We start from the raw sequence: 24,544 nt of genomic DNA on the forward strand, positions 1-24,544 counted from the left end.
TCCTCCCATTCCTCCCACCAGCCTTGCAAGTCTATCTCCGCCTATGACCTTAATCCATAGTTTCTGACCATATCCATAGGAGACCTCCTCTGCTCCGTTTTCCATTAAAAGGGCACTGCAGATGGGGCGGGCTCCTAATTTTTTGTTTTAGATATGTTCTATTTTGCTTGTAGGTGTAATTTAATCCTACTTATTCAACAAAATGGTAATAGTTACCATGCCTCTCGCTCCCAACGTTGTTGCAAAACTTCTGGGAAATCTCCACAGAACAACTCTTCTTCACATCTACATGATCCATTAGTCGTGTTAGACCACTTGGTGTCAGACTAATGGGCAAAATTGCGTAAGCTTTTCCCATATTTGGGACACCAAAGAATGATGACCTTAATATATCCAACCAGTCAATCGGGGTTATATTAGATCCCCGTTGATATAACATTCACTTAATATACAACTCCTCAAAAATTTTCTTCTCTACTTATATAATTCTGAATCAAATCCTTACAACTAATGTCTAAAAACAATGTGACTGCTAGTGATGAGAGTTCTTTAGAAAATTTGAAAAATGCAACCAATAAGCGTATCGGTTACATTCGAGCGAATGTAATTAATAATCTTATTGGTTGGTTTTTTTTCAAGTTTTATAAAAGATCTTTCATCAAACTTTTATGGTATAATGCCGGCCTAACGGGGGTTCAATTGCTTAAGTAGCAAAAATATCCGATGTGAGGAATTGCCACGTCCGGAAAATTCACCGCCAATAATTTACCGCAAGGAAAATTTACCGACCAACAATTTATTCATCGACAAAAAAATTCACCATCAATAGTTCGACACGAGTGAGTGTAGTGATTGAGCAAGTAAGTGAGTGAGCATTGACCTTAAATAGTGACAAAATAAGTCACCTAGTGGCAGAGTGAGTTATCGTGTGAGTCAGTGACCTAGTCAGTGGTAAAATGAACGACCAAGTTAGTGATATAGTGAGTTATAGAATGTGATATCTAGAGAAAGAGTGATAGAGAACTAGCGTTCACACACATTCTATCATTCACACGGTCTCTCACACTGAATCACTATTTCACCAAACTCCAACATATCGCTATATTGCAATTAACTGCCATTATTGAGGCGCTATCTATCGGTGGTCGCCTCAAGCTCGTCAGGGAAAATATCCTATCTATATTCTCCCCTGAGTTTGAACCTAACAGCAACCTTCGCGGTGATGGACGAAAATCGTACCACCAGGCCACTCGGGCTCTTCACTGAATCACTACGTTACTCACTCGGTCATTGCTCACTCAATCACTAGTTCACTCGTAGCTAACTGCTGTCGGCGATTTTTTTTTCCCCGTGAATTGTATGTGGCGGTGAATTTTCCGTATATCAGGAGTTGTATGCCCTTAGGCGGAGATAGACTTGAAAATCTACCGGGGGGGGGGGAAGGCACGATGTCAATTCATATACAGCCGAGTCCCGTTATAACGAACTCCAAGAGACTGGAGAAATCACTTCGTTATAAGTAAATTTCGTTATAAAGGAATTCCATTTTTTCTTTTGCATTTTTCCTATGCAAACTTATCTGGGGAACACGAGATTTTCGATACATCGGTATTCGTTAAAACGGGATTCAACTGTATACATTAAATCAGCCAACTCCCACTTTAACGCTGGGGGGGGGGGGAAGGCAGTGCCCTACCGCCGCCCCATGCCCTCCTCCTCTCCGTATCTCCGTCCTTGTGTATGCCGGTCTCACTGATGGCAATATCTTGAAATAGATAAAAAAAACTGCTCACGTATCATGAACGTTCTCAATCAAACTATACAATCACATCATCACTAGATTATTCTCATTTACATATGCGAAAGTTAGACGCAAAGCTTGTTTTCGAAAAAAAAAAAAAAAACCACCATATTGTATCGAATATTTTTCCCAACTTGAGCAATTCATGCATTTCCGAATGAAGAAAAGCTCCATTCATGCTTTCACGCACATAACGGATCGCTGTATATTATGCGTAAAAGGTCTACTGCGTTCTTTGGAATGCACGATAAAAAAAGAGAAAACAAATGGGAAGTTTATTACAAGCTGTCTTCTCTCTCTCTCCCAACACTGGCAAAGATGGAAAAGTTCATCATGTACATTTTTCGCAATATTTACTCCCGTTCTCTGCGCTGCCCTCCATTTTCCTGAAAAAGTCACAAATGAAACGTCATCATGGCATAGAAAATGGAATGTGCCGAAAGAAAACGTTTTCTTGCATCTGCTTTTCAAATATCAACGAGCAAAAAGAAACATGAAGGTGCTTCACCTACTCCTTCCTTTGCCCCACTTTTTTTTACATATTTTTGCCCCTTTTTCGGTTCATTTTCTATGCATGTTTCAAGTCGGTATACAAATGTATGCAGCCCATTATTCATCCCCGGTTCGTTCTCGAATCAATCATTTCTTTATTTTCTTCTTTCCAACCCTTCAGAGTTTTCGATTACAGAGCACAAGGAGATGAAAGAATATTTTCGGGAAAATAAAACAATGGGAGTTACATCGATCGGTATTCTCATTTACTTCGATTAATTCATTGGAATCGTAATCGATTATAAGCTCAGGAAGTAACAATTTTTTTGGCAAATCATGTCAAAGTCTGACTTTCAATCCCCATTAGGAAGTAGAAGATGAAAGATTGTGGGGCGGTAGATCTTGACCAGCGGTGTATACTGTCTGAATCGGTTATAACGACATCCAATGAACCGAGGGAGCCTTGACGTCATTACCAAGGTGTCGTTAGCCTTAAACTTTCGAGGGATATGTTTGAAAGATATAATCAGTCTCTTACATCGTAAAGTTGGAAGCAAAGAGATAATACAGGATTGAACCCATGGCCCCTACATCCTAGAGCAGGGCCCCTAGGTTGGGATCTTTTGCGAGGCTACCCGACCACACTTTCACGGTTCCCTTTATGATGAATTTATAGCATGATAAACCAAAAAAAATGGTGAAAATCGTCCCGGGCGCCAGGGCTGGAGCCTTGTCAGCCCACCCCTTGTGGGGGCCATGATTGACCCCACTATTCCATGTAACAATGCAAATGTGAAGGTGACTTACGTATCTTGTGACGTGCAATTTTGAGAAAAGTGTCGTTATATCCGAAGTCATATCTCGATGACAGAAAAAAAAAAAAATTGAAAGAATCTGAAATTTTCCGGAACTGCCGCTCATCATCGACGCTGATAATGTGGTGTCGTGATAACCGAGTTTGATCAACACCAGCTATAACAGTATCTGCTATAACTGGCCCTGGTTTGATCCCTATCACCAAAAAAAAAATAAATATATATATATCCTGAGGAAAAACATGTAAATGGACAAACTACGACAAGAAACAAGCAAAAAAATGCATATATAAGTAGTATATAGTACACAGGTCATAAAAAATAAAGAACCAGCAAGAGGAATCAAATTATTCTCTTATCAGGTACAAAAATCCCGAAGTCAAAAGATACACCTGCCTCGTTAGATTAGGCAATGGGTAGGGACCAGAACTTCGTGCTGTGAAGGAGATAATGGCAGCAGCACAATACATTCACATACAGCTCACCAGGACAAAAAGGGGAGTGGATAAATCCATGAATAGGACCTCTGATTACCCATCAAACAAACTGTGGTAAAAATTTGACAGTCGAGATCAAAGTAGCTGATACCATCCTGACTTTGAAAGAGCACCTGATTGGATAAGGAGGGAAAAATGAATATTTATCAGTTACCCCGGGTGCGGTTAGTACAGAAATTCAACCTGGCTCCTTTTAAGACACTATTTTTCCTCTAATTAATCATCCTAGATGTTTCAGTGCATTGTGTGCATACGAAGAATCGGATCTGTTGCGAGTACGTATCTCTCCGAATTGTGCTGCGACAAAAGCGCGAATTGAAATTTTTGTGCATCGATCGCGAATGCGTTTTTATTACTTCCGTGTAGGCTATTAATTTTTTGGAATTTTTGCAGAATGCAAAAAAATGCAAAACGCACACACAGGCTGTTCGATACAGAGCTCAAGACGAATCGCAAGGAAATCTAGGCACCAGAGAAAGAACGTTTACTAGACAAACATTTTTTTTTTTTTATTAGGCTGGGTTCACACCATAAAAGTTTTATAAAACTTGAATAATGCAACCAATAAGCAAATCGTTCTCACTCGAGTGAATGTAATCAATATGCTTTTTTATGAAATATATTTTATAAAATTTTGGTACTGTAAGGCCACTATATAAGTTATATAGTGTCACATATTACACTATAAAAGTTTTAGAAAAGTTATTTTATAAAACTTGGAAAATGAAGTCAATAAGCGCCCATCTTTCCATCAGAAAATGGAAGCCAGATGGCACCACGAACACGCAAAAAGCGCAACTCGACAAGATAGGGCCGAGCATACACTCAGAACACGCATTCTGGCATGTGCGAATTCGTTAGAAATTCCGTAGAGGAATGTGTGTGTGCGAGATGCATGGTTGGTTGAGTAGTAGTAGACGATCGCATCGGTTACATTCCAGCGAATGTAACCGATGCTGTTATTGGTTGTTCTCTGCAAGTTTTGTAAAAGGTCAAACTTCTATAGTGTAATCCCGGCCTTACAGACAAAACGGTGATAGATATTAAAGTTGTTCTCGCGGAATATGAATGGGCGATGTGAGGAATTCCAGCTACACCATTCGTGTTGCAAGGGGTTGTATTGTTATTAAAATAAAAAAGAAATTAACTTTATATACGGACACCTTGTGCTCAAAAATCCCAGTTACAAAGTTCTCTCTCCTGATGCCAAAAGGAAGAATTTCCACGTTGTAAGTGCAAATATTCGCTGAAATATTCGAATTCTGAGATTGTGAATTATGGGTCACATGGCCATTCTACACGTACGACTAAATGCTTTCTGATTCACATTTTACTGAAGTCAAATTTCAATATTGTTTCAAACATAAAATGATGCTTGAATGCGAGTTGCATACTAAACTACACATTGGTTATTTCATTTACTTATACAGGCAAGACCTTTAGAACTCGATATTGTCTACAAGTTGAAATAGGAACGATATAATAGTTTTTTTTAAATTATTTATCTTTAGTAAATAGTTATTTCAAACCGTGTAAATTAATAATAAGGCGGATATTGAATGCAAATTAAGAAAATCCGGTTAACTCCATTTTTTTTTCTTTGAAGAAATCGCGATTTTTATCAACCGTATGTGATATATCCTCGAATTTTCTTCGAAAAGTGCTTGAGAATAGCCTTCAAATCCCTTTTTGTTTTTCACTTTCAAACAGTATGAACGGTGGAAACACTAACGTCTGAGCGCATCGCATACAAAGAATCGGATCCGTTACGTGCGTGTCTCTCTCTCAAATTTTCTCTCCGAATTGTTGCGACAAAATCGCTAATTAAGATTTTTCCGTGCATCGAACGAATGGATTTTTATCGCACACTTGCGAGTTTTATTATTCCTTGTTTTTTTTTTTTTTTGGAATTTTCATTATTTTTCTTCCGTAATATCTAGAAGCGAGATCTTTTCTCCTCGCTCACAATATCTCGCTGCGAGATCCGAACACAGCCGCGGAAAAAGTATTGGATTTCTCTCCCGGAGAAATGTCTCTCTCGCCGTGTCTTTGTCGGAATCCATGGGTTTGCACATTGCTATTCCACCGCGTCATCCTCTTCGACATCTTTCCCAACAGTGTATATACACACACACACACGCACACACGCGTACGAATATGCGCCGTTCGTTTCGACGTGCGGCGTGCGATGGAAATGAAAATGCGCTTCCAATACTTCGTTATAGGATTTTGACTTTTCCTCGATTCCTGCTGTTGCTGTTTCCTTTTGTGTTGTACGATGAATTTTTCCCTACGACAAAGCGATTTACGATTCTTGCATGCGACACATACACATATTCATATGTATAAGGGGTTGTGACATTTTCGATCGGGATTTCGCCCCCCTCGCCCCCGCCCCCGTGAGAGTAAGAGATGGAAGAATGTAAAGGAATCGGAATTTTCTCTCACGTACGACAATCTGATTGCTCTTGTGTCTTTTTCTTTTCCGTTCTGAGAAAGAATTCTCGTAAGAAAAGAAACTGGAAAGGTATTATTCCGATAAGAGAGGAACGGTCGAATTCGACATTAAAATGTGGAGTTTGTGAAGACGCGTCCGAAACCCCCGGAACGATTAATTTTCCCGTTTTTATGCTCCCGGAATCGATTTTTTTTGTTTCATTTGGAATGATTCAATTTTTTTTGGATTCTTATGATTCTCCTTTTTCATATTGTGTATGTGTAATGATTTGTGTTTTTTAAAAAATATGGTTCTACATTGGTTGATCGGAAGTCGGTTTATTGATTAGAAATGAAATCTGTTTGAAAGTTTTCCAACAGTACAGTCGAATCCCGTTTTAACGGATACCGTTATAGCGAAAAATCTCGTTTCAACGAACACTTTTCTAATCCTCCCGATAAGTTTACATAGGAATAATGCTAAAGCCAGGGATTTCTTTATAATGAAATTTCATTATAACGACGTGATTTCTCCGGTCTCTTGGAGTTCGTTATAACAAGATTCGATTTAATTTAAGGAAGAGAGCTGCTCTTTCTGTAATGAAAGGGTAACCGGAGATTTGGCAGCATGTGATCCTGAGATGTAAAGTTTACAGTTTTTATAGAATAAAATACTTAGAGGGGGCCCCTTACAATAAACCGATTCTTCGCAGATTTTATAAAAAATGCTGATAGTCTTGTATATACAGTCGAATCTCGTTATAACGAACTCCAAGAGACCAGAGAAATCACTTCGTTATAATGAAATTTCGTTGTAAAGGAATCCCAGGTTTTAGCATTAATCCTATGTAAACTTATCGGGAGGATTATAAAAGTGTTCGTTAAAACGAGATTTTCGCTATAACGGTATTCGTTAAAACGGGATTCGACTGTACAAAATATTCTGGTTACAGCCTGACATCTCAAGGTTTCGGGAAACCTTTGCATTATAATGTTACGGCCGCTTTACAAACGGCCTTCACATTTAGTATTTGTACCCGTTTTTTGTGATAATACGAATCGGCGTGTGCATTTAGTCGTATAACAGGCATATAATGGTCTTACCCTTACGTTATACTTGACTTTAAGTTTGCTCTCATTTTATATTTGTGTTATTAATTGTACCTTATCGTGTTGTCACCTTTGCAATTGGTTTCTATGACCAGAGCAAAATAATTTTAATTATATAATGCGAGATCCTCCTGCAACTTATTTAAATTGCGGCATTTATCGGAATGAGCGCCGCGCTGCGGGGAAAAAAATGAAATATAGGATTACCCGTGAATTCTTAAGAAGTTTAAAATTTATAAAAATTGAAAGAGAATTTGAATAAGTTTGCGGAAAAAAAACGGGATTGTTTTATGGTGCGTGGAAAAATGCAAACTTTTGTCGATAGAGGGTGCTGCAATAAGTCGAATTTTTTTTTTGACTCGTTCAGTGTCCGGAACGTTAATAAGGAAGCTTCAGCCGAAGATTAGTGGCTGTGGTATGGGCTGACCATATTTCCTCGAGAGAAATACAGGACATTGGGATTCCAAATACGGGAAAATACGAGACATCGCCAAAAACGACGCCAAAACCAAACAAAGTTGCCAAATATTGTTGAAATTACGGAAAAATCACAATGGTGGGAATTGATGCATTACTGCAAATTGCAGTGGATTAAAATGTATTCCACGAAAAAAAAAAAACGTTCACTAAGGCAAATGTGGGAGATTAGTATTCTCATATATAGATGTAATTATTATAAAATAATTTATGAGTTGAAAAATAATGCCAATCTTTGACTTTATTTGACATTTTTGCCAAAATGTCGGGACGGCCAAAAAAACAGAAAATGCCGGGACTGTCCCGGGAAATACAGAACGTATGGTCACCTTACTGTGGTAGAATCACTTCACCAACAGCGCTTTACGCGCCAATGTCAACATCACAAGAATGTGAAGATCTCACAAAAGCGCCAGTAACATTTAGAAATAAGTTGTTAACCATACACCGCGGATTTTACAGGACTCCGATTTGCATTATCTGCAGGGATTTGCTAGGGTAGTATTTTTTCCTCAATCGAAATGAAAAACGAGTACGATTGCTAACCCGGAAAAGATAAAAAAAATACAATATTTTTTAAAAACAATTGAAAAAATCCGGAAAAAATTACGAAAATTTTTATCATAATTTCTTCCGGAATAACCCAGTATCGTGTTTTAATATTTTTCCTCCTTGTTGTATACTCGGGGCCTTATAATAATACTGTATAGTATTGCTTGAACCGGCAAAAATGCTTTGTCACTCCTTCGTTAAGAACCACTGGTATGCATATACAGTGTGCATAGCAAACGGGGGGTATGGCATTTTACTGGTAAACCGCTGATCCTAGAGGTATACTTCCAATTAGAAAAAAGTTGCTATAGGTTGTATAGTTAATTAAATACAAAAATTAACTTTTTACACAGTCCCCGTGACCGAAACCCAATTAGAATGCTTTGTTTCTCCTGATGGGGGAAAAAAAACAAAACAAAACCTACGTTTCTAAATGGAATATTCACATAGATATCTGAAATTTGGGGTATAAACAGCGTTAAATGCGGGTGAAACGGTTTTTCTGAATTATAAGAGTTGTGTTTTCCCCAAATTTCCCCCGTTTATCGAATTTGAATATCTCAGTGAATATTGCACTTAGAAACTTTTTTTTTTTGGCATCAAGAGAGATAGGGCAGAAACTTTGTAGTTGGGTTTTCCGGCCACACGGGGACTATAAATAGTAAATTTTTGCATTTAATCTACTGTACAACCCAATACAAAGACGACATTAAAATCAAAGCAAACTGTATACTTTACCGATTGACCACTTAAGCACACTAAAAAAATGCTCTCTAATTAATTGAATTGCTGTGCCGAGATATATCATTTCAATTGAAAACGGTATGCTGATAGCACAAATTTGCATCCGTTTTTGTAAACCCTTTGTCTGTAGAAGTGAACCAGAGAGGATTAAACTGCTTCCCTTCCACAGACGAGTTATCTCGGCACCAGTTAGATGGAGAAAATGCAAGAGAGCTCTCTTCTTTCCTCCTCTCACCATCACGACACTCTTTTCATTGACAATATGAACGAATACGTTTACATTCCGCACTGTATAATAATTACATGATCGTTATTTACGACTTGATGGGAAATGTTTCTCATATCGGTGTATATTGTAGCATATCTCCCCCGACACACATGCATTTATTTTTAACAAAAACGTTTCTTTTTTTCCTCTCTTTCCAGGTTTGGCAATAACTTTTCTTAACGCATCTCCAAAGTCGTCTTCGTGACTCCCATATACCTCCACCGCCACCATTTTGGAGCCGTGTTACTCTTTTTTTGGAAAGCAGCAAGAATAATAAATAAATAAATAAATAAATATATATATATATATAAACAGAGAGCACAGCGGCCACTTGTGAAGAAGTCAAGTGAAGGAGAAGAAATATAAGAAATAAAAAGTGAGAAGTGAAGCCCCGAAGAAAAGAAGTAAGCGCAAAAAAAAAAGTATCAACAGTCTTGTGGAACCTCCAGGAGGCAGTTTTTACCAGTATACACAGGGCACACATACAGTCTTTGCTCGTTTCAAGCACTTGCTGCGCAGATAGCAGCTGTGACTTGCTTGGGAATCAATAATTCCACCCCTCGGCTTATAAAACATCGCGTTCTTCGGCACCGAGCCTTACAACTCTTTTAACTTACCTTCCGTCGAAAAAGGCAAGAGAGAGCTGCTCTCGCTGCTCTCTCTCTATCTCTCCCATTCTCTCCAGGAAAGAGAGCACAGGAGAAGAAAAAAAAAAAAGGAACCAAATATATTCTCCTTCTAAGTTTCCCCAAGACATTGGATTTGTCTGCGAGAGTCGTTTTCCTTTTCTTTTTTACCTTGACGCACATGGTTCCAGAGAATGAGCTGATGACAATGGATTGTGTCTGGTCTCTTCTTCAGTCGGATATCGACGCAGTTACGCAATATTAATCGTGGGATATTATCTCCGGAGTGATAAGAGTGACGGTGTGCGTGCGGTTTGTGCGGCCATCCAGCATGGATAATCGTGTGCGGCATCAATCAGCGGTATAACTTTTCTACCGGTAGGAATAAAAGGATACGTGATAAATTCTGGTCCCCGGAGTAGTCCAGTAGAATCGCAATAAAATCGCATATTACGTAGAAATATATTTTTTAAGAATAGAGAAATCGCTATTGACGTAGACGCAGTGTTATATATACATATATATAGTGTTATTTAGTGTAGGAAAAGAGATCTCGAATCTCTCTCTGAACGGAGATTTCGGATAGCGATTCTCAGAGCTGGAGCGGGGGAAAAATATTGGACTCTCGGAAATAGGAGTGTAGAAAAAGATAGCAAAAAAAAAAAAGTAGCCCCATAAACTGTCTCACGAAGTTGCCCCTTGTGAAAAGTCATCAAGAGTCTCCGGTTATCATCGGGCTTTCGGTCGTAAATCATGGCAAACAGTCATCATCAGTTCAGTGAAAGGACAGGTTCCAGGACTGCTATTAGGACATTGATATCTTATTTTCTTCTGGGCATTGCCTCCGCTGCAGCTACGACGTCTGCCGGACCCGTACTTACAGTGAATCCTCATCACAACAGGATCATCAGAAAAGGTAGGGAGAGATAAGTCTTCTCTTTTTACTACTATTATATACACTTCTTCACCCCATAAAATACTTCTTTTTTTTGTTTTACTATGGGAAGTATCTGTGTTGTGTTATGCGTGTGTATGCGCGGGTTTCGTGAACCCTCCCCAGGAAATTTAGACTTGGAAGATATCGCCGCGAATGGGTTTATTTACCGCTTTTTCAGGTCACGTGTTCGTTGGGAGGAATGTAAATACGCCTGTAAATATTCATGAGTGATGTAAAGTTTAAATATACATTACCGTATAATTTGTTATCCTCGCAGTCTGAGCAGATTTTAATTTCATGTTAGCGGGAAATATTCCAATTATTCGAATACACATTGAGATATAATTACGAATGGGTGTATCGTTAGCGGAGGACGTTTCTAATGAAGAAATGGATATTTGGGGGTGGGGTGAGGGTGAATTATCTAAATGGTTGCATAATCATGAATTAGGAGAAAAATCCCAAATTAGCAAAGGAATACATCATGAACGGATGCATTGTATTTTTCGAATATGTAGATATTTGGGGAAAATGTTGCGAATAAAGATGAATGTGCAAAATTTAGAGCTTTTCTGTTAGCGCCAAGATTTTTCTCATCCAACAGTTCTTTATTTTTCGATGTTATGGATTGCTAGTGAGATAGTTGATAAAGGAAGTTTACTGTATAAATGCATTATTTTTTTTTTCAAATCTAAAATAGGTGTTTCACAAATGGCATGTTTTTGCACCAGATTTCGACGATTGATTAAGAAGTGTTTTATTCTTCTGTTACTGGTGGAGACATATTTTCAATGAGGGATATGCATATAATACAATGGTTTTTTTTTCCTTCGACATCTTCCAGTTTTGATTAAAACCCCACTTTCACAACTCGGTTCGACAGGAAGAGTTTAAAATGTCTTCCCCCTACACATACACTGTTCTTCATTTTCATTCAGAGAGTTTATTTGTTGGCTTAAATTGAAGACCATGAACCCATTCACAAATTTCTCCCTAGAAATCCACCTGTGCATTTGAAAGATTTCCCGCCAGCAACTCATCTATTAGGAAAGAATAGATCAGTCGTTGCCTATTCCAGGATTTTATCTGTTACTTTTAATTGACCACACCGGTTTATGTGAAGTCCTCACCCTTATATGTACCCATTCGAACTGTCCCTCACTATGCATGCATACGGAACGTTTTCCCTATGAACTTCAATTTATATTTGATTTGGAATGTTGTTTCCAATGTCTACCCATTCAGAATGTCCTCACCGGTTCAAGATGCATCTGTTCGGAACGTTTGGCGAATACTGAGCTTGATGATTCCAAAAAGTGTTGCTGGTACCTTCGAGTAGCCCGTCAGAGAAAATCCACCTAGTATACGTCTGTCCATTCAAAAATTTTCCCAATAACTATCCAATCGTAATACATTTCTACTTACTAAAGTTTATGACTACGCACAACGCAGTCATTTGGAACGTCATCCACGTGACCATTCGGAACACCGTCTCCTGCATCCACGTGCTTATTCTATACATAACTTCCATACATTCATAAGTTCATTCGAAACACCGTTCCCATGTATTCGCCGTGCATTCATAACCACCTTTCCTGTACCCTCCTTCCCATTCGGAACGTTCTAGCACGTATTTATCAGCTGGATACATGAATGGATTCCATCTGTTAACTCGGAACGTTCCCTAAAACATGCATCTGCCCTTTCAAAGTGATCCAGCTATTCGGAACGTTCTCTCAGCATCCTTCCGATATAGACTATTCTTCACTAACTATGAATCCGTCCATCCGGATGGCTTTAAAACTACATTCGGGTCCATCCACAATGTTTTCTACACGCTACAGAAACGCTTCATTTTTTTCAACTACCTTTGCAAGAGCGATTCCAAAACTAGTGTCCTGGAAAGCCGGATATCTGTTTGTAGGTTGCGCGAGTGCTGAATACGATTGTATGATTGGTTTATTTGCTCCGTACTTTTAAATAGTTCAGCACTTCTATTAATGAACGTATCACCACGAGCCTGAGAGAGAGAGTGTGTGAAACGGCCAAAACTCGTGAACTTTCTTGTAATATATTACTAGCAAAATAAAGCAATCCATTTCGAACCCGTACCAGCTGTTGTTTTTTTTTCTCTCTCCTTTGTTTTATTTTTCCTCTCCCGAATTTGTATCGGAGGCGCTTTTCTCCCGAAAAAAAAAAAGGAATTGCGTAAAATTGCGTTGTTATCATTTTCTCCATTGGTACCATTCCTGTCTCATTAATCAACACGTTCATTTCCCCCCCTCTCCTCAACCGGACGGAACCAAGTCCAGCGGCGGCAACATTCGCACACACACACCACTGCCAAATGAGAGAACTGTGAGGACGCCCTCTCTCTCTCTCTCACTGTGGGCCTTAATTAAAGAAAGAGGGAGGGTGGTTATACAAATTATTGTCCTGTCACGGCCATGGCTCGTGGAATTCTTTGAAAAATATCCGTTTTGAATGTCCTAGAAATGCCTGGTTTTTTTCGCCCCCCCCCCCCTTCCTTCCTTTTTCTCCTACCTATTTCCTATTCGATGATTTCATTGGAAGGAATCGGTTAGAGAGAGAGAGAGAGTACCGTGTGCTAAAATGCGAGATGTTATCACGTAAACCCGTGAGCGTAGTCTTTTGAAGCGAGATATTCCTCTTCTACCTTTTCGTGTTAATAATCAAGGTGAGATACAAAGCAATTATCATATTTGTGTTGTTTTGGGAGGAGGCGGTGGTGTTTGGCGAGGGAGGGGGGGGGGGGTGGAACACTAGTTAATATGGCGGCTTGGAGCTCTCGTGGGCAATTACGCTGTTGCATGAATCTCGCTAATATATATATTTTTTTATTATTATTTCGTTCATAATATTCGGGTGAATAGGTATATTATGCATTTTGTGCGTACGTAGGAAAACAAGGTCTGGCGTGTTTGCCGAACGTAAAACGATTTCGAAACCCGCTGTATTTAGTGCGGGACGTGTGTTTTGTATTGATTAGGCGAAAGCAAAACGAATGCCGGGTTGGTACGTATTTAGATTTATCGAGTGTCATGTGGGGGGGCCCATCTTCTATGCTTTTCTTAAGGGGAATTTATCGGGTCTTATTACGGTCATGTTATAGTATCGGCTCCTAAAGGGTCGTAAATGTAGCGTTGAATTACGTTACGCTGAGAACCACGAGAAACGAACTCGGTGTAACGCTTCGTTATACTTACGCAATGGTTGACGAATAGTCGTTTTTATATGGATTCAGAAACGGCTCTACCAGTAAATGAACTTACTACCCAGTCGTACTATAAATAGCGGGAAGATATCGTAACAAAAGCATGCCACTGAACACAATTTTCATTCATCGCAATCGTGATACGAAAATTCGAGTATCTGCCATTTCCCGAACAGTTACAACATCATGAATACGGAAGGATCACGTGTATACACATAAAGCCTTTCCGGCATACACTAAAATTTTAAGCAAGAATGCCGATTTTATAGTTGTCATGGTGACCTGGCGTATGGGATTTGTCAGGCTCTGATATAAGGCAGGGGCCAGGTGTAATGGCTTCTAGAAAATCGGTATTGGCCCTTAAATTTTTTCCATGTGTAATCGGTAAGTTACAGTTCGCCACAGCGGTGGTTGGCTGAAGTTAGTTTTCTGTGGTGAACACGCACACACACACACAATAAAATTGAATCCGCAGTTACTTCCGGTAAACATATAATACAGCAGGGGGTTCTTAACCTTCTTCAGCCGCGATCCTAAATCAACAACAAGATCAGCTTCGTGACCCATGGGACTGTCTGTTTCTCGAAATTAGTGAAGCCAGTGGCGCAGTGAGTGCATTTATAACAGGACTGTTAAGTGGATTTGTACGAATCATTGAGGAAGCCCCTGCGAATCGGGTTTGGGTCGCGACCTACATTGAACATTGAAGGACCGGACGCACACCGCTTCCCATCTCAAGGAGATATCAAAGCGTTCCCGAAAGATGGGTGCATCCGGAATTTTATTAAATATGTATATATATCTATATAAATTTGTATAACAGAATAACAAGTCCAATTACAGAAGTATAAATCAACGGAATAATTATGATAAATCGTGATCTCAGAATTGAAATCTAAATTGATATTATAGCGTCCTTGGCACGTCCGGACTCGATAATCAAATTCCGTTGGTGGCGGTCCGTCCGCGTTCGTTGGATGTCACTAGTCGTGTAGGCCGTACAACGACGAATCGATGTCATGTTTGCGTCACATGTCATGGTCCAAGTATCCAAGCCAGCCAATGTTCGGACACCCAGATGTTTTAGCTCATTCTAGGCACACATTCCTGTTCCATAAGCATCCTACGTCTTAATTCTCCTGGGCAATTCGGAGATTTTCATCATTCCCAAAGCTACATCGACTGGCTAGCTGGATTATGGGTGGCATTGATTCACCACGTTAACATGTTAAGTGTTTATAGTTTCTCCAATAAAGTTCGCCGTTCAACGACGTATCAGTTTCGTGAATTTCCAGTACCCCTACGTGGCCACAAGTTGTAGACTCTCCCTGGTATCAGCTTTACTGGTTTGGAAGGCTGAAATTCATCCTGCTTCTTCCGTAGTCCACCCTTCTTGTCGTGCAGCAAATATAGGTTACGGTCTAAAAATTAAATCAAATTTTGAATGCGCGAGAAGTTCATCGGACTTTTTAATATTCTTCTTTTGAATGCCGTCATCTGACTTTGTGACATCTGACCAAAATGAAACGCTGATGTGTGTGGACATTGGCAGACGTAATGCCATAGCTAGCCCGTAGCACCACACTTACAAGCATTGTGAGATGATCGTCCAAAGCGCTGCAAGTATGTCGGAAATGGACCATGCTCAGTTAAAAGGATTGTTTTTGTTCGCGGCCATACACACTTGCGCAAAGCCACTCGACGTTGTATCTTGTAGGCGTCTTTCGTTGAGTTCTTGTTCCATTCAACTTGCCAAAGATGAAGCATTCTGTCTTTCAAGATATTGCGGGCATGACTCCTCGGCCAAGGTAGAGCAACCAAGTCTTTCAATAGTCTGTAGGTCGCGACCTACAGCTCAGGAATCCTTGACTGTGTCGTACGAAACATCTCCAAAACCCCCTGCAACCCAAGTGTTGTTTCATGCCCACGTGAGTTAAGAACTCCTGTAACAGAGGCCAATAAACTAATTAGTGTGTTTGACCACTGATTCTTCTCCATCCTTCCGATAGCTCGATGGAATCCATCTTCATTAATGGCCATTCCGCCATTGAAAACTTCCGAACAGTAGAAATACAAACACCACGTAGAGACATGACGTCATAACTAGATAAATGCAATTGATGGCATTCTCCACATATTCAACACCGAAAACGGGGTAAGGAAAAAATATTTGTAAGGTCATAATTTTCCAAAAGGTATCCTCCCATTTTCCCAACTCTTGAGACATTAACGAATGCCTGTAGTGAGCAATAATAACTCTAGTTATACTTGAGTAACAACAAGAATAGCAAAAAAGAGGAACAAGTTTCCACCTAGTTTTCGAAGAGATTGTGGTAGCCTAATTGGTTAAAAACCGCACCTGGATCTCTTTGCTTGTCTCGAGATATACTATACACTTGGTTGTATATAAGTACGCTTTTTTTTGTTTGTTGGAACGGTTTTTTTCTTTTTGGTTCCTTTAGTTTGGCGGATGATAAACGCAGTCTTATCACGCACCGATTCGTTGCGGTATTCGGATCGTTGTAGTCCTTCCGAAAACCTACCAAAGTTCTGCTGGTTGGAAACATAAGATCAGAAGTCGGCTTTTTTGTTGTTGTTGTTGTTGTATTTTTACCTTGAGGTCCTTTTGTTTTTAATCAACGTTGTTCCATGGGTTTAACAGGAGCCCGATGGGGAGATACGCTATCAATTAAGCACCTAATGTTGGATGAACGTGATGCGCGAGGTTCAGACTTCCCCCCTCCTTCACTATAGGTCCTTGCCTTCTTACCAGTCGAGTTTGGAACTAGTCATCCTGGGTAATTAAGGGCGACTTTTTTCTTTTTTGGGTTTTATTTCGTTTTGTTGGGGTCTTTGAAGCTGGTGGTGTCCGAGGGGATTATTATTATTTTTGTATTGTTCTCTTTTTCCCCTCTTAGATTTAATATATGCGTTGCCAACTTTCATTAGTATAATTTAAATTCTGTGTTTTTTTTGTTTCGGTGCATGACACGGGCTGGAAATGATTCATGACTCGCCGTTTTTGAGCTTTGGGTGTTGAATCTCGTAAGTTTAGTTTTAATAGGAATCCATCGATGACTTTGGAATGGCGCGGTCGTGTTCTTTTTCGACATTTTTACAGTCCGATAATTGGGTAAGCTTACCATAGATTTGGATCTCGAGCAAAATACAATCCCGATACCTTGATTTTCTTGAAAAAGTGGTCCGATGAGGTCTTGATGAAGGGATGGGAAAGAATTTACAGCAAAATAGAGTTCCTACGTTCAGAACTGGAGTGGGTTTCTATACAAAATTGTAGTGGTTTTTTTTAGAAAGCTAACACAAAAACAAGACAAAAAGGACAATTACAAAGCAATCTTCCCGTTAGTCATGAACAGATACTTGTAACATGATTCATGAAAACATTAATATTGTGGTACTAAATAATTTATTAAATAATAATTTTTGAACGTATACCTGCCGATTAGTGTAGGCTACATGCTAATTTTTAGCAAATTTATGAACAAACTTCTCGGTAGGATATGTGAATATCTCTTGCAGAAATGTACAAACTGTACATCATAATGTTAGTAGAGAGCAGGACTTGACAAATCGAGAAGAAAAGAAATTAGGCACCTTGCCACCTCGTGGGGCATTTTGCTTGTTATGGCCCTGTATAAATTTCTCACGATCCCGCAAGCATAGTTTCCTCCAGTAAAAAAAATTCCTAAATAATGTTTTCCCCAATTTTCCGAGTTTTAATCACTTCTCATGTTGAAAGCCACTTTGCAAATAAATTAGGAAAAAACGTCATTCTTGCCCTTCAATTTAGTCACATGTCTATTTAGTGACTCCAATTTAGTCAGTCACTGAATGAAGATAGTGACTCCAATTTAGTCAGTCACTGAATGAAGATAGTGACTCCAATTTAGTCAGTCACTGAATGAAGATAGTGACTCCAATTTAGTGAGTCACTGAATGAAGATAATGGCTCCAATTTAGTGAGTCACTGAATGAAGATAGTGACTCCAATTTAGTGAGTCACTGAATGAAGATAGTGACTCCAATTTAGTCAGTCACTGAATGAAGATAGTGACTCCAATTTAGTCAGTCACTGAATGAAGATAGTGACTCCAATTTAGTCAGTCACTGAATGAAGATAGTGACTCCAATTTAGTCAGTCACTGAATGAAGATAGTGACTCCAATTTAGTCAGTCTTCATTCCAGGTACCATCAGCAATTTTCTAGTCGCTAATTGCGGCCTGACGTCTTGGACTGGTGAAATTCTGATATCGATACATTCGAAATCTTATCCCTAACTCTTCAAGTTATACAGCATTACTTAAATAAAAACTGGAATTATATCAGAATGATGGTTTCTTATAGATTTATTGCATCCATAACATAGGAAAAATGGAATTCCTCGGAGAGTTCAGTGACGAAAACGATTAGACTATGAGAAAGAGAGGTAAAAAGTGCTTTCCGGGCGAAAAAAGGACTTTTTGTGACTTGACATTTGGGCCTCCGAGGCAGTGTGTGTCAAAGTTGCATTGAAGTGTCTTTTCAGTGTCTCCTTTGGGAAATCTGTCTCTTTGCTCTTTCTCCTCTCTACGGGAAATGTGATAATCATCGTAGTCATCACCATCACGAACTCGATCTCTTCTTCGCTCCCTTCTCTCTCTTGTGAAAGTGAGTTCCAAGAAATTACATTGGAGTAAGGTCTTTTCAAGTGCTGATCTTTTCCTTTTTCTTCTGGACTCCAGATTAGAAACGGAGTAGAAAAGAGAGGACTCTTTTTCTTGTTATCTGTGGCCTCAGATACGGTTTCGTCGCACTCCGCTTGATTGGAAGGTTCAAGTTGCTGGAGAACCCTATATAATACACGTGATACTAGATCATACGTGTGATCTACCGATTGTGAATAGAAAACCGTGTCAAAATGAGCGTGTGCGTACGTGATTCATATGTATCTGTTGAGACTTGGAAATTGAACACTTCGTACACCATGGCTGTGGAGAATACGGGACGTACAAAGATTTTCGACTTCGACAAGTTAAAAACCAGGCAAAAAAGGACACGTATCTTGTGCAGTTCGCATATGACCATCTATTGAGTATTGACAACCTCCCATCTATATTTATGAAGGATCACGATGAAGGTGCAATAACTAGGAATTCGACAGGTTATTAAATATTACTGAACATTTCTTTTCTCTGTATTACGACGACAAGACAATTGGTGGATAACATTTTGTTCTAAGAAGACGAATGACTTCCCGTTTTTCATGCATCCACCTTCACATTCGGAACGTTCTCCCTTGAATCCACCTTCACACATTCGGGACGTTCTCCCTTGCATCCACCTTCACATTCGCAACGTTCTCCCTTGCATCCACCTTCATATTCGGAACGTTCTCCCTTGCATTCCTCTGCCCTTTAAGAAAGTTGTTTCTAGCATTCGCTTGCCGTTCAGGAACGTTTTCTTCTGCATATCTTTCTTCCATCCACCTGCTACCTATTCAAGACGTTCTCTCTTCCATCTTCCCGTAACGACTTCGTTCTTTTGCTGAGACTCCGTTCCGACAGATTTTGGAAATCATCAAATTTCCATTCAGTAAATCGACTCAAACAAGATTAATTTATTCAACAATCATGTGGACAAAGACAATTGCCTTGAATAGCTCAGAAATAAGAGGACGTTATTTTCAAATGTCATGAGAACCATGAATAGTGAAGCTGGGGGTTCCAACGAGTAGCTGTCACAAATCAACCCCTCCCCCTCCGACCCTGTCAATTCTCGAGCAGTAGTGTACGGCGAGTAATACGCAATGGAGATTAACTAATCCATAACTTGAACAAACAGTAAATTTTAATGCGACTGCTTTAAAAACTTCAAATATCATACTATCATATTGTTTGCGTAATGAAATATTTAAATTTTTGAGTAAAGCCGGGATTACACTATACAAGTTTGATAAAAGTACTTTTATAAAACTTGAATAATGCTACCAATAAGATTATTGGATACATTCTAGAAAATGCAACCGATGATCTTATTGGAAGCATTTTTCAAGTTTTATAAAAGGACTTTTATCAAACTTTTATAGTGTCATCTCCGCCTAACTCATTTTTTAATGCATTTTAAGCAGACAAAAATGACAGATTTCACACCCGATCTTTATATAGATACGAAATAATTCAGTGGCACTAGCTGCTTTCATTTTCGATATGACGAACAGATGGCAGCACGTTTCAAACATGAAACACGCATTACTCTGTGATTATAATTTATAAATACGCGAGGGGCACATGTGAACACAAACACGTTTTCGCCTTGCATCAATTCGTTGGAAATTTAGCAGAAAGATGTTACGATGTTGCAAACCTCATCCTCGGTTGTAACAGCAACTCGGTTATAACGACAAAGTTCCACGGTTTTTTGACTGTATATTTGAATTCCCCCCCCCCCCCACTAAATACATTCATTCCCTTTTAAATTCTGCCGCTTGGTGCAGCTGCAAAATATTGACATACCTAAATGCACTCGTGCGTCAACCATTCAGTTCTCCAACATGATCCAAGTCGGGTCTTTTTATGCAGAGAATCGTAGCAAATATAAAAATGACATTCATCACAATCCACAGAAATGATTTCAATTTATTTCAACGCTACAAAAGAAAGAAGTAAGAAGAGAAGGTTGGGATCGGTTCTCTTTGTGCGAAAGAGCACCTTTTGCGATACACCGGCATTCGCATTTGCATTTCTAGCTCTTTGTTTTCGTATGGATAGCGTTAAGGCGGGGGTCGAGGGTGTGAAACGGGAACGGGAAGAATAAGGAACAGAATAAAGGAAGAGCAGGAGAAAAGAGATCTCGTTGAATCTCATTTGAATTTCTGAAAATTTTCTTTCCTATTCCATCCACTAAGAGAGGGAAGGAAGGGTGAACAAAAAAAAAAAACAAATGCATATTGAAGAAATTTCGATTGAAAAAGGTTCCAATGTTTCTCCTCCTCCGAGATTCAGTTTTAGTCTTTGTTGTTGCATTTGCGTGCATAATATAAAGCGGACTGACTGGACTGCGTTGCATGGCACTGACTGCTGTTCTTCCTTATACGGGAAAGGACAGGAATCTGTTGGGAAAATATTATGATGTCGTGTGTACGTAATCGCACTGGATATGCTTTAGAACAGAAGTGCATAACCTCCGGCCCACGGGCTTGATAAAGGGTTCCGTCCGGCTCGCGATGCTTCGGTTGCAAAGTACAGTCGAATCTCGTTATAACGAACTCCAAGAGTCCGGAGAAATCACTTCGTTATAATGAAATTTCGTTATAAAGGAATCCCAGGTTTTAGCATTATTCCTATGTAAAAACTTATCGGGAGGATTATAAAAGTGTTCGTTAAAACGAGATTTTCGCTATAACGGTATTCGTTAAAATGGGATTCAACTGAATCTATGCTCGATAAAATCCTAAGCTGGCCACATATTTCTTCCATAAACCGGTAACTAGGTGTCCATACGCGATATCGGAGAGAAACAAAATTGTCAAATGCAAGTCAAAAGCAAATTATTGCCAAAAATTGGCAACAAGTAACGTTGCCCCCTTACATTGCCGAAAAAATTTTCAAATGCAAGTAAGGTTGCAAATTACAGCCAAAAAAAGGTGTCAAAAATTGTAATAATTTATGTTTTGATAATCTGAATTCTTGATTTCAAGAATTTAAATTACCTCCGTTGAAAATGAGGGCTAATATTATCGGAACGTCCCGTAATTTATCGGTTATATGGTCACCTTACAGATACAAGTTTTTTTGCCTATGAGAGGCAGAATTGCCGCATATCTGGCCTGCGTACTCAAAATGTTATATATGCCCCCCTCTCCTTCCGCTTTAAAACCCAACAAGGCAAGTGTGGGTGATGAAGACCCATGACCACCCAATGTCATGGCTCGTATATAGGCCATATGTTGAGCCCTCTCATCCCTTGGTTGCAAGTGGATTTGTACGACCCGTCGCGGAAGCCCTCCGAATAAGTTCGGGCCGCGACCCATACGTCAACAAGCTCCGCGTGTGAGTGCATTTGCACGAACCAGCCCGGAAAACTCTCGACCTATAGGTTAAGAAGCCCTGCACCAGGATCTTGGGTGTATACAAGAGTTTTGTCAGCATAGGTGGGAGAACAGACTTTCGCCCCCGTCGTTCATTGTACACACTCTCTTGCTTAACCCCCACTCCGTTCATGGTGCCTGTTACCCATGAACGGAGTGGGGGGTAACATGCTCATGTTACTTATTGATAGCAAGTTGCATAAAGTCATCACGGTTGATCGATCCAGCATGCTTCTTTAACCAGGGTTCACACAGTATGGGGGGGGGGGAAATCTAGATTTTTCGAGAGATTCGATTATTAAGAATATTTCAGGTGTATCGGCGATATATCGCACATAAAAACCTGAAAAATAATTACGTGACTTCCTGTTAAATTGCAAGTAAATGCGAAAACCATGATAGCATTGCTAGGAAAAGTTACCCGAGAGAAATCAGATCATCAAATCGTTCGAATGCACACATATTCTTGTTAGCATAATTAAAAAAGGGCGCACTCTTTCGAGAGTTCGATATACTATCAGAGCTTTGTGTGAACAGATCATGCAAAAACCAATGCATCGAGTTACACCGACCGGGGTTACAGTGGCGTAGAGAAAAATAATCGTTCCATCTATATTTCTTATACGAGAGACCAACATTTGATGCATTTACATTACCTTATCTTGAATATTCAAACATCCATGACAAGTTATTAGAATATTTCTCACGCTGACACATAGTTTTGTACCACCAGAACAGGTTTTTTTTTCATTTTTCTAATGAAATGGGGTAAATTTTGAGAAACTTTCACGAGTCATCACTTACATCTACATTTATCTCTACATGCAACACCAAACAGTGGTCGAATGGATAAATTGGCAACTGCAATTATCTCTGAAATGTTATGTAGTAGTAGGCCTATATGATTAATTTGTTTTTGAGAAGAGCACAAAATGTAAATATGACGGGGGGGGGGGAAAGAATGTGAAGGTAAAAGAGAACGAAACGAAATATGTAAAAAGAATGAAGAAAAATATACATACAGGGTGTCAGGTCAGCACTTCCTAGAGATAGGTCTCCGCACGGGTTGCCATAAACGTCATTCAGACTACTTAGCAAGTTTGCATCATTTTGAAACACAGCATTCTACTTCGTTTCTTCTTATTTTGGCGAAGAATCTTCCTGATTGGCTCACAAATACCGCATGTTGATTGAATGAGGGACACAGAAATCGCCAATTCTGAGCCCGATCATTTTCCCCCCCGCAAAATGATGATACTGGCACGAGCAGGAAATTTTTTTCCATGAATATTCTGAGGGAAAATGGAGTACTTACTGACGTCACAAACAGCGTGCGGAGGCCTTATATCTGTAGGAGGTTCTGTGCCAGGCCAACACCTCTTAGAGATAGAAGGCTGGGTTGCCATAAACATCATTCAGACTACCTAGCAAGTTTGCCACATTTTGAAACACAGCATCCTATTTCGTTGCTTCTTATTTTGGCGTAGAATCTTCCTGATTGGCTCGCCAATACCGCATATTGATTGGATGAGGGACACAGAAATCGCAAATTCTGAGCCCGATCATTTCTTTTCCTCACAACGATGATACTGGCACGAGCAGGTAATTTTTTTCCCTCTGAATATTCTGAGGGAAAATGGACTACTTACTCACGTCACAAGCAGCGTGCGGAGGCTTTTTATCACTAGGAAGTGCTGGTCAGGCCTGTAGGAAGAAATTTCGTTCTGGTGTGGGAGCAAAGTCATAGAACAATAGATTTGGCCATCCTTTTCCTCTTTTTTGTTGTTGTTTTCTAACATTTCAGGTGGGGGGTGGGGAGAACCCCAAGACCCCTCCCCTCGCTACGACTTTGCAGGGTGTCCTGTAAGTGCTATCACGGTCTATACCTCATCAACCGTACGTCGCACAGTGGTGCGTTTTGCGAAAAACGTGGTCAAAACTATTTACTCGCCTTGAAATTCGTTGCATATTCTTGAAAACAGTTTGGAACAATAAATATTATGCTTTTTTAACTGCAGGGTGCAGATTATACGATTAAAAGGATTTTAAGGATATGAAATGGATAAAATATGATATGTTTGCATTATGGCTATTGATAGAATTGCTATAAAAGCATAGCATGGATTTGTTCATGATATCTCATCATCATATATATATGGCATTTGAATTGCAGTAACATGTAAGAATATTGCTGAGATGCATTAAAAAACTTATAATAACATAAAAATGCTGCATAAAAAAATTAATAATTCAAAAAGAAGTAAAAACAGGAAATTAAAATAATTATAATACGTAATTTAAACACACAAATTTATGATGAAAGTTTGTAATGAATCGAAAAATGTTTCTGGCCGTGGTCTGGGTGTAAAATCTTATGGTCACTACTATATGTTAATTGTGTATCATAATTTTATAATCATAATTATGATTTATTAACAACTAGCTATAATAGCCGGCGTTGCCAAGG

At 39.4% G+C, this 24,544-nt stretch overlaps 1 protein-coding gene across 2 annotated transcripts in view; it reads left to right on the forward strand.

The window, feature by feature from the left end:
- The window catches only part of LOC149071513 (semaphorin-2A-like), a 422,721-nt gene that overhangs the window by 186,501 nt on the left and 211,676 nt on the right, over nucleotides 1-24,544 (forward strand). For both annotated transcript variants that reach the window (XM_089247967.1, XM_089247968.1), the window contains one exon: nucleotides 9,351-10,734. In XM_089247967.1, the coding sequence (XP_089104093.1) occupies nucleotides 10,572-10,734 (163 nt within the window). In that variant the 5' untranslated portion in view covers nucleotides 9,351-10,571. The remainder of the gene's footprint in view (nucleotides 1-9,350; nucleotides 10,735-24,544) is intronic.

This window comes from Pholcus phalangioides, unplaced genomic scaffold (assembly GCF_987345545.1).
Source record: "Pholcus phalangioides strain wild (caught in Gottingen) unplaced genomic scaffold, Ppha-v1.0 ptg000018l_1, whole genome shotgun sequence".
Taxonomy (NCBI): domain Eukaryota; kingdom Metazoa; phylum Arthropoda; class Arachnida; order Araneae; family Pholcidae; genus Pholcus; species Pholcus phalangioides.